At 25.4% G+C, this 12,147-nt stretch overlaps 1 protein-coding gene across 1 annotated transcript; it reads right to left on the bottom strand.

The window, feature by feature from the left end:
- Positions 1–2,742: 2,742 nt before the first annotated feature.
- On the bottom strand, positions 2,743–4,121 carry LOC124839911 (brassinosteroid-responsive RING protein 1-like). Its single transcript, XM_047315845.2, has one exon. The coding sequence runs from the start codon at positions 4,001–4,003 to the stop codon at positions 3,521–3,523; it is 483 nt and encodes a 160-aa protein (XP_047171801.1). The 5' UTR covers positions 4,004–4,121; the 3' UTR covers positions 2,743–3,520.
- Positions 4,122–12,147: the final 8,026 nt, after the last annotated feature.

Below are 12,147 nucleotides of genomic sequence, written 5' to 3'. Positions count from 1 at the left end.
AAATAAAATAAAATTCAAATTCAAATTCAAACCATTAAAATATCAAAGTATATTTTCTTATAACAAAAATTTAATAATAGATACTTCATTCTATTATTATAAGTCACTCCACCTTTCATTTGAAGAGACAACAAAGTTTTTAAAAAATCAAATTGACAAAGAACATTACTTTAAAATTAGTTAAAATTAAGAATAATTTAAATATATTTTCTGTTCTCTAATATATTTTTAAAGACAAAATTGTAATAGAGTTTTAAACTCTATGTGATTGACCTAATAATGTCATTTAATGGACTTGGAATCGAAACATTGGTGTCGTCCATAGGGAGACAAAATCTATTTCCCCTTAACCATCCATTAGGAGATTAATGCTCATTTTCCTTAGACCTGGATCAAAGAGTTTATTTCTCTTTCTATCTTCTGAGAAGTTTTTTAAGGATAAATTCATAAGGGAGATTAAAATTCATCAACTATAATTATTAATCATAATTACATCTTTCATGAATTTATGATCAAAACAATATTAATGAAAGATAAGAACAAATATTTGGACTTACAACGTTGTTATTACATTATATTAAAAACATCAATAACATAAATAATTTTGATATCATATTCAATAAAAATACTTTTACGATATTAAATGGATGTTCTTCTTACTTATGGAGAGAATTAAATACGGTTTATCTTTTTGCTAAGAATTTAGAATGAGATGTATCAAAATTGAACCTTGTTCTTTCATATGTACTATAATTTAAATAGTGATGATTTGGATTAAAAGTACCTACATTAATAAGGGGATAAATACGTTAGTAAGCTAGATATGAACTTAGAATTTTTCTTCACTACAAATTATATATATTTTTATTTCGAAACTTTAAATATAAATAAATATATTTTTTTAAAATTTATATGTTAAATTTATTTTACACGTTAAACAATAAAAAATGTAATATAACTAAATTAAAAATATTATATTTATTTATTTTTAAAGTTTGAGATCAAATTATATCAATATATAATAAAAAAAAAATTCAACAGTACGTGAAAATTTAAAAATTAAAAATATATTTAACTCAAATAAATTACACATAATTTTATTAAAAAAGAATTGTTATACTAAATTGGGTCTTTAATGTAAATGTTACAATGTGGTTCTACACGTTTAATTTGGTCACCTCTGTAAAATTTTACATTTTACATATTATGGAAACTAAATATATGGACTTTTTGACAAGTTTTTACCCACTCTGAGAATCAAAAATAGATTAAATTTAATGGATAGACTTGATTTTTTTTTTCATGTAGTGAAAAACAAAGATAGGTTTCACAATATAAATAGTCATTCTCCTGATTTAATTCTAATTATTATTGATTAACTTTCTCTTTTTTTCTCCTTAAAATATCATTAATATTTAGTTGCTTTCTATATATATTTATATTGTTTATCAATTATTATTATTTAAAAAAAGTATAATTATAAGTAAATTAAAAAATATTATAATAAGTAAATATTATCATTTATCGACCAATAAATACATGCATTCACTAAATGAAGTATCATTGAGTGTAACCAAAAAAATCTTCTGTCAATAAATGCATGCATTTAGTAAACAAAGTATCGAATAAACCTTTTAAACATATAATTCCGTTCAATACGTTAAAACTTATTTTGAAAAAGTACACAATTTTATAGTCCTCCTTCATATGTTATTTTAAAACTATAAAATCCTCTCATTAAAGTACGTTGACATAATAATAAATTTAAAACTCAAGATTCTTGAATAAGATTTTAGAAAATAAAAGTAATTCTTATATCCAGAAAAGTTTCACAATAATAAACAAGAAATAATCATTCACTAATTAATAATAAAAATAATTCTTTTATGTTGAAATGTAAATAATATATGATTTTAAAAACTCTTCCACTGAAGGAGGAAAAAAAACACGTTTTAGAAAAATAGAGGTAGTAGGACGGGATTCGTTAATATATATCATTCAAATTTGTTAACAAAAAAAAATTGATTAACAATAAATAGTAAATAATAAAAAAGCCTTTATTATACAATATCACCATGTTTCTTCATTTGATGATGGTAATCAATTCAATTTGATTAATAAGTATTAACATTATAATCGCTTACGATTAATCGTTAAAATAATGAGCCTCGTTAAATAACAATAAACGAGTTTAACAAAATAGTAATTCACGCTAAAACCTAGTGAACACAACATCTTAAAGAATGTACTATTAGTATTTTTATTTTTATTTTTACAATAATGGTTATTGCTATCTTGATTTTTTTTTCTTTTGATAGAATTAATCTTGTAGATAAAACTAAAACTTAAGGTTTTGAAATGAATACAATTAGTGTTGAGTGTGTTTTGAAATTATTTACAGAAATAGTTGGCTGTGTTTTTTATAATATGAAAAAAAATCGTACAAGGCCAATCAATAAATATTGTGAATAAAATTTTCAAAATACTTATGATAAAATGTAAATTTATAATCAAATAATAGTATGATTTTTATAGCAATAGTAAATGACATATTTTTTCAACTTATAATATGTTTAACGTTAGTTTTAGAGATAACATTTTTTAATATCTTCCAGATAGAAAGAAAGCATTCCAAATGTATACAAGACATAAACAGCATCACCGTTAAACTACAAAAAGGCTCCCCAACATAACTTTCTCTTTTTTTTCTTTTTTCTTTTTTTTCTTTTTTCTGATTTTCATGTTCTGGTAAAACCAGCCACCCTACCATTACCATTCTCCTCCTAAGTTGCAAACGTTCGAAACAAAACAAAAAACTTGTGTCTTTTTATGACCAAAATTTGTCGAAACTGTGATGCCCTTCACTCACTGCCACTCAATTCCTTCACTTCCCAATCCATGCTCCAAAATCCCAACACCCTAAAACTAAAACATTTGCTTACAAGTTGCAAATCAGGAACGGAAAAATAATAATAATAAATCCCACCAATTTGGTAAATCATAGAAGCAACAAATTAAAAATTTTATTAAGCAAATATTATTAATAAACTTTTTCACGACTAAATTCATTTTTAGCATGGTTGGAATAAAATCAATTTTATTATTTTCTCTAAAAGAAATAAGGTCAGCAAAACCCTAAACCATTTTACTGGTCGCGTGCTTTCTGTCCTTCGTGATGAACCTTCATAGTTTTACACCCAAAATTAAACCTTAATAAACTGCAAAATGGTTTTCTTTTACAGTTTAGTTTCCATTCTCCACATTTTAAAGGGAAGTTTTTCATAATAATAGAAGATCCATGAATCAGATCCGAAGTCTACAAAATTCATGTAAATGAGAAAATGATATACAATTAAAGTCTCAATCTTTCCTCTGGCCTCTGTATATTTACACATACACAAAAAATTAAAAACGAAGAAGAAAGAATGAAAAACAGAATGTTGTTCCGATTCTTCTTCATCAATTTCCCTTCCCCAAAACGGTAAATAAACCGAGATTATTTGAAATACCATTAATGAAGCTAGGAAGCAGGAACAAGAGGCTGTTCAGAGATCCCAGACGCAGCCCAGAGTCTTTCGATGAAAGTACCTTGCATATCGTCCGGTATGAAGGGTGTTCTGCAAAGAGGGCACGTTTTCTGATCGTAACCCATCCAACGGTCCAAACATCCTCGGTGGAATATGTGTCGACAGTTGGCCAGCCGTCTGATCTCATCGTTTTTCTCGAACTCCGTGAGACAGACGGCGCAGGTTTCGGGTGGGTCGAGGAGGTCGTGGAACTTAACTACGGGGAGGATTTCCCGGATAAACGTGGCGGAGACGGATTCGAATTCTGGCATTCCCGTGTGGGCTTCGGGCCAAGCAATGTCGGGCTCGAGGAAATCGTGGAGGCCCATGAAACGGAGGACGGTGCAAATGAGCCTCCGGAGGAAGCCCAAGACGGAGAGGAGTTGGAGGAGAAGCTTCGGGAAGAGAAGCTCCGTGTAGCCCACAGGGAAACCCATGAGGGTAGAGCTCTTGGTATTGTTTCAGAGAGGAAAGATGTCCAAGAGAGAGAGAGTGAGAGTGAGAGTGAGAGAGAGAAGTGAATAACTCTATGCTAAATAGATAGATGAAGAAGAGTTTGAGGTTGGAATCACAACCATGGCAGCTAATAAAGTATACCTTTTTTTCTTCTCAGATAAATAAAAGCTGCATTCTTTTTTTTCTCAAACTAACTTAACCTTTTTATTTTATTTAACAATTTTTACCATAAATATTCACTAATATCTTTTTTTTTTTTCATTTTCATGGATTTTGTTTTATGAGATTACTAACAAAGACATTTCGAGAAAATAGTAGAAAATTTATTGTCAAATAAGTAAATCAATATCTGTATTTTAAATTAAAATAAATGTTTATAAAAACAAGTAACTTTAAAAAAATTTCTTATTATAAAATAATTTATTTTTGACATCTTATTTTTAACTATTTATAACTAAGAAGCTATAAAATTCATAAAAAAAACAGATTTATTTCAAAATATAAATATGTAATTTTATATAACAATCAAAACTAAATAACTTTAATAATAAAATATATCAAAAATAATTAAGGAAAAATATTAGACAACAAAGAAAAATACCTTGGAGTATTATTGTTCTTTATAAAAAAATGTTTCAACATCTATCTTTCATTTGTTCACACCACTAATGTGATAATCACAAAAGAAATAAGCAAACAAGACCAAAAGAAACTTATAATATAAGTTAATATGCAAAAAAGTTTTCAAAAATAATTAAATCATATATATACACAAGGTAAGTTAGCTCAAAATATAAATAGTACTGAAACACTTAATAACATGTTAAAATTTTATCATATAGATTTCACACATTCGTACATGAAATGAGACTCTTCGAAACTCAAATTATTCGAATACGTGTCATTGAGTCAGACTAGTAAAGTCATGCACTTATGGTGACAAAAATATTGCTCTACCGAGTTGATACACAAGGTTAGTTGTTGTCACGGTCATAAAAATCCTAGGGTTGTCCTTATGATAAGATCTCGTGTCATTTTCACCACCTAATCATTCTCCTCTACATGAGTATGAATGATTAGCAGAGTTCAAGATGACTACATAAAATAGAACAAACCTTACTTTAATGAACACCCTAGTGAAACACATTTAATGGAAATCCCTCCTTGAAAATGTCATATAATTTATCCATTTATACTAGTATTTCAATACTCTTAAACAAACATCAACTCCATGGTAAATCTATCTCAAACACCTTAAAGTAAAAGAGAAATTCAACATACAAATTACAATACAAGAATGATGCTTAACGCTATCCTTTTATCACTTAAACCCAAAACATTTGCAAAATTAGGTGCTCAATAGTACAAAATTGGCGCTCAATGGCCTGGAGCTAAAATGCTCCCATACCTGCACAATGAACTGGCGCTTAGTGTCAGCCTTTCACTGCTCAACATTATATCAGACATCAACAAATGAAATTTTGTGATTTGAAAAAATAAAACATCTCCAAATGAATTTAACCCTACTAATTCAATTTTTTTATAACAATTGTGGTATGATGTGTAATGTTTGCTGTTGTGAATGTCTAAAATTCACATTTGGTATGATTGATACTTGTATGAAGCTTGAATTGTGGTCTTGTGATGTTGAAACTCACTGACTTGATTGTCGTTAAGTGTTATCCAACATCATTGGTGAATTTTGTCACATTAAATTCTGAGAGCTTTAGTGACACTCTCGATGGATGTGTACTAAGCTTATTAGGCTACTTATTGCTAAAATTGTTTTAATGCTAGAGTTCTTAAACAAGACATCACGTCACTAAAAACTTGGACTTTCAAGTATTGGTTTCTACACTGACTACATATTTTTAATCACTATAAATAATCATTATTTAAAAATTTTCTATAAATATATATATATATATTATATATATATATATTATATATATATAATTATATTATAGTGACTAATTTAGATGTCAATTTATAAACTAAAAATTATTAAAAAGTAAAATAGTTTGTATTATAAATAAAAAATAAATGATTTTTAAATTGATAAGTATAACTGTTTCTATTATGAATTGATATATAAAGTGATCACTAACCTTATTTATCAAGATTTTTGTAAGAAAAAAATAGTTTCTAAACTGGTTTCTAATTAAGAAATTAATTATTATAAAATTGGTTTCTAAACTGGTTTCTAATTAGTTTATAAAGGAACAATTTGACGAAAAATTAAATTGTTTTCTCATAACAAACATTTACGTCAAGTTAGCATGAATGACATGCTTCATGACTTGAACTTTATTTACCAAAAAAAATTAATCACTATAAAAAGAAAATCCAACTCATGCTTAAATATTTGTTTATTTATTTATTGTCTTGTTCGTTTAATCTCCTTTTACTTTATGTTACTTCCATGTTATGAATCATAATTTCAATTTCTCTTTTCTAAAATATAAATTAAAAATGATTAAATATATTTTTAGCCTCTAAATTTTAACTAAAAATTATAGTTCTTTCTACTATTAAATTTTGATATAATTTGATTTTCAAACTTTAAAATTAAATTAATATAATTTTTTAAGAATATTGTATTTTTAATATGCCAAGCATAATTTAGAATTGAGATTTAAATTATTTATATAATTTAATATATTTTAATTCTAATGTGAGACTGAAAAGTTATTTAACATATAAAATATATTAATATAGTTTGATTAAGAGAACTATATCAATAAATTTTTAAAATTTAGACATTAAAATGTATTAAATTTTTAAACACGAACAATTTAATTTTGTATCCAAATTTAAAAACTAAAAATATATTTAACTCTTAAAAAATACTTTATATATTTAAACAATAAATTATACCATTAATAGTATTAAATATAAATATTTTTTAAATAAATTAAATTAACTTTAATATTTTAAATGAATAATTGATAGTAACTATCATTAATCCAATTAACTTTATTTTAAAATAATTTTGAAATTAAACATTACTAACAAAAATAATAGCTTTTAATCAAAAACCAAATTTAACACCACCATTTTAATATTGATTTATAAAATAAATTATTAGAGTTGGATTTTGTTGGACTAAATTATTGAAAACCAATTTTAAAATAATTGTTGGTTTGAATGTCACTAAAATCACAGTTACAAAAAAATTACTCACAAGACTTAAAAGAGTTAAATATTAAGAAATAAATCACAAGTTTTTAAATTCAAATAAACATTATTATTTTAAAACATATTAAATTAATTTTGTATTGACATTAATTATCAATATTGTTGATATTATTAATGGCGTAAACATATTTAATTTTAATTTAATAATAATTATTACTCATAAGCATATTCAATATTGCTTATTAATAATAACCATAATTTAATGTAAATAATAGTTATTTTTTTTATCGAAAATCGCTTTGAATAATATAAATTTATAGTAATTCTCATCAAACTTTTTTTATCAATTATTTAATTTAAATAATATTTTATTAATTGCATTAAATATATTCATTATTAATTATACATTAATAATATAAAATAAGAAAACTATTTAACTATTTAAAAAATAAAGAAACGTGGACAGAAATTGTATCCGGGGAATTGATTTCTAGCAGGTAAAAAAAAAGTGACAATAATATAAGCATATGTGAATTCAGGATGCGGAGGAGGAACTTTGACTTAAATATCTTCTTATTATTGAGTCCATCAGTTCATCGGAGGTTTTTTTTATTTAGGTTTATTTTGAAAAAGAATTATGAATGCATGAATGATAAAAAAAGGTGATAAAAAATTTAATATCCTAAAACTTATTTAAGAACAAATTTTTTATTTCTTAATAAAAATTTATGTTCAAATATATCATAATTGTTGAAGATTAAAAAAACGAGATTTTTTTACCAATAAAATAATTTATTATAAAAAATAATAAACACTTATAATAATTTAATTAAATTTTATTTTCAAACAGAATTTTATTATAAATTTAATAAATATATATCAGTACTAAAACAAAATTGTTATTTTTTTAAAGATGGCTAAAACAAAAAATTTACCTTTTAATTTTAAATAACCTTAAATGGGTCTGCAATGAGAGTAAAGAATCATAAATAACATTTTTTAACTTTAATGGGAATGTTTAATGTAATAGAAAGCTATTAATATATGCTAATAAACGTGGTTAAATTTTTTATAATAATTTTAATTTTCATATTTTTTTTCTTGAAAAAGTAATTATAAATATAGTGATGAAAGTTGTAACCGAGAGTTGAATTGACAGTGACAAGAAAGACACACTGCTTTGAATGATATTAAGAAAACTAACATAACATAACCTATTGAAAGATGATGGAGAGATTTTCTTCACCCGTTCATTCCCTTTGCCTTGTCTGAATCTTTTGCATGCGTCAAAAGTGTAACAAAACAACCTTACCTCGGTAAAGTAGCGGGGAAATCAATAAAGCAAAATCACATTAATTATGTTATACTAATAATACTCCTCAACCGTCCATTTCATTTTCAGTTCAATTGCACCTCTTTCGTTCCTATCTTACTCAATTTTCTGAATAAATATTTCATCACCAGAAATAATTCTAATATTTTGTTTGGTTTGGAGAATGAAATGAAAAATTAGATAAAAAGGATTTGGAACATTTGTTGAACAACGTTGTTTTATATAGTCAACATACTAAATGTATTATTGTTTCTACCCTTCATTTTTCCTAACTAAAAGTAAAGGCTGTTGTACTAACTATTAAAATGGATTTAGAATAGTCAACTTGCCTAATCTGCCTATTGTATGAATTAAACGTTAATAGCTTCCATTTTGAATTGAGTTGGGGACGGATGAGTGAGTTGGCCTGATTTTGTTTTCAATAATAATGACTATATTATTTCTAACTTTAATTTCGCAGCAAAATCTGTTGGGTGGTATGTTGAAAATTTAAAAATTTGTTTTTCTGACTTGAAAAACTCATAAAAAATGTGGCATTATTGAATATGAAATTAAGAAACGAGGTAGTAAAGTGAGTGGGTAAGCAGCCATGAAAGAGCAAAAAATGAAAGATGGTGGATTTTAGTAAGACATCACCATTCACGGAGTTGCTGTCCCATATGATAGGCGTCCATTACCAACATATTTTTTAGCAACCCTTCATTCTTATCACCTTTCGTGTTTCACCATTTTTATCCCTTTTTTTCCTTTTCTTTCTCTCTCCACAACGTGCCTTTCACCTCACCAGGAGACAACCCAAATGCACTCCCCCTAATTCAACATTCTTATATAATTTCTATAATTATTACAAAAATAATTTCATATAATACATTTTCTTTTCTTTTTTCCATAACTCATCAAAAATAGGGTTTTTACGAGGAATCCAAGTAATATGGATTATAAATTTTACACAGTTCAGAGTACACAAATAAATGTATGATAGTTTGTGTTTGTTTGTTCCTTTGTAAAGGCTGTTGGATAGTGAGGTGCACCATCTAACGTTTGCGCCTCCTACTATGTTACCACATTCTTAAATTTGGTGTCCTTTTTAGTTGTTCAGTATCAAACATTTATCATCACTCCTTTACAGTGACTCTAATAAATCACTATAGCTTATTTTATAAATAATTTTTTTTGCAGTACTTCCTCAATCACATCACGTGCTATCCCTGTTTTTCGAGAATGAAGTGTTGACCTCAGTTTTTTCTGTCAATTAATTTTTCATTTAATAAAAAACTAACTTATAGCTTTTTAAATTACAAGTACTAATAAATGTTTCTTAAAGCTGAACAATATAATTCATCTAAATATTAAACTCTGTACTTTCTTAAATGAACAAAAATAAATGCCCCCTCTGCTTCTAAAATATTTATGTTTAATTAATACATACGCTGTGACGCAGTTAAATAAATAAGAAAACAAAATGCTAATTAAACCGTTTTCTAGCAAGATGGGTTACCGATTTAATAGTTCAGATGAAAATGAGATATTTTCAAAACCAAAAATTATATACTAATATAAAAAAGTAAAGTAGAACGTTTTTTATTATTCATTTTTAAATATTTTTATATTTATTTATTTATCCTTTTCCAAGTTTAAAATCGCATCATTATTATGTTTATAATTATACCCTGACTTTGAACTTGTTTTAATAAATGCATTTATTACAATGTGAAAATAAAAAATAAGAAATCTCAAACCCGTTTTATTACAATAAAAAACTATTAATCTTTTTATCCATACAAAATTTCAAGAGATTGATAGAACGAGTAATTAGGAAGCAATTCCACATGTTCTATACCTTGGCAGAGTGGGAAAATTTATGAAATTTATTTCCTCCATTCCCAGAGGGTTATGTTTATATGTTTTTCTCATAAACTAAAAATAAAAATAAATAATTTTATTAAAATATACTTGATTTACTGGTTATGAATATTGGATATTAGTAGTTAAAATATTTGATAAATACTTTATTGAAACCATTTATATGTAAAACAATATATATCGTTAAAAACTAGAAAGTGATGGTGATGATTGACTAAAACAAATGCTAATCAGTGTCTTAAAATACTGATAAATAAATTTAAAAATTATAGAAATGTATAAAATATATTTTGTTATATTTTTTAATTGAAATTAAATTATTTAAATTTTTAAACTGTTGTGATTATTATACTAGTAATGAAATGAATAATTGAAGTTAGTCAAGGAAGAAGGGCCCCCAAAAGTTGAATCTGGTTTTGGTTTGCGCAAGAGTTAAAACATGTTTGAAAATTGAAAGTAAAACAATTGATGGTGGGAAGATCAATTATGAGTTAAAGACAAAAGCCCGTGACAGTAGTAATTAGGATGGAAAAATACCCGACGCATATATGCAGATAAAATTAAAAAGTAAATAATTGATATTTATGAATATTTATTATTTATGGATAATGAATATTTAAATATTGATTTATTAAAAAATAAAGTGTAGTTGTCATGCTACTCTTATATATTTCAAAAAAATTAATATTAAAATTAATATCTACATATATTTTTTAAACGGTATGGAATGAATAAATAAATTATTATTTTTCTATAAGTGAAGCAGTAGTTGGTCCTTGGGGGATTCGCATGCTAAAGCAAACTTGTCTTGAGATGTTGGTTTGGATTAAGGATGTCGTAATGCATTTCATTTTAGATTTAAATTTCAAAGAACACACTAAAGAAGGAATAATTTTTCACTGTGGAAGGTTTTTATTTTAAAGAAAACGTGGAACTGATCTCCAAACACGTACTTAATCTTTGTTTTGAAAATTAACTTTTTATAGTAAAGTATTGCTTATTTGATGTGGCATAAGATGGTATTATTTATTTATTATACAAATTAAAATAATATCAACTTTCTTGTAGTTTGAAAAATATATGATGATTAAACAGAAATTACACTCATTTCCCTCAATTCTTGCGTTAAAGAAATTGCTTATTTTTCAAAATGTCACTTTGTCTTTTTTCTTTACTCGTTTTACATGGTATATCTTTTCTTTTTCCTTTTTTGTTGTCACTGTCTCACACATGACATGCATAAAATTTTAAAAAGTTTAAATTTATATTTTTACTACTTATTTTATTAATTTATGTTCCTCATCTACAGTCAACTTTCTTAACTTAAGAAAAGAAAGCAATATCATGGTTCTTCTAAATCTCTCTTTTTTTTAAATGCAACAACGTAATTTTTCTAAAACTGCCAAATATTTATTTATTTAATAATCTTTCTACTAATGCGATAGAAAGTGATCACTACACTGTATTTTGAAAACTTATTGGATTTGATTGCCAAACTTAAATTGAATAAAATAAATAAATAAGAACCTGAAAAAGGAGTTTTCCTTCAAAGGAACGTCTTAAAAACAACAATGAATTTTGTAATCAGGTTATATTTTTTATCAGCAAAATATATATCCAAAATTTTACTCAAAAGGATTGCTAATGCTAACTCGAATAACGCTGAAGTATATTCTTAAAAAAACAACAACCTAAATTAAGACAAATAATGAGTTTTAATGTTATTATTGGTGGGTCGAAAAAAGTTATTATGAAGACTGAACACTAATAATAAAACAGAAATTCAAATCC

The sequence above is a fragment of the Vigna umbellata genome, chromosome 1 (assembly GCF_029865625.1).
Source record: "Vigna umbellata cultivar VRB3 chromosome 1, Vumbellata_1.0, whole genome shotgun sequence".
Classification (NCBI taxonomy): Eukaryota; Viridiplantae; Streptophyta; class Magnoliopsida; order Fabales; family Fabaceae; genus Vigna; species Vigna umbellata.
Note: the sequence above shows the minus strand (reverse complement) of the source record. Positions and strands in the feature narration are given on the sequence as shown.

What these genes read in the sequence shown, in the direction of transcription:
- LOC124839911 (XM_047315845.2), bottom strand. Translation starts at nt 4,003, where the DNA reads ATGGGTTTCCCTGTGGGCTACACGGAGCTTCTCTTCCCGAAGCTTCTC.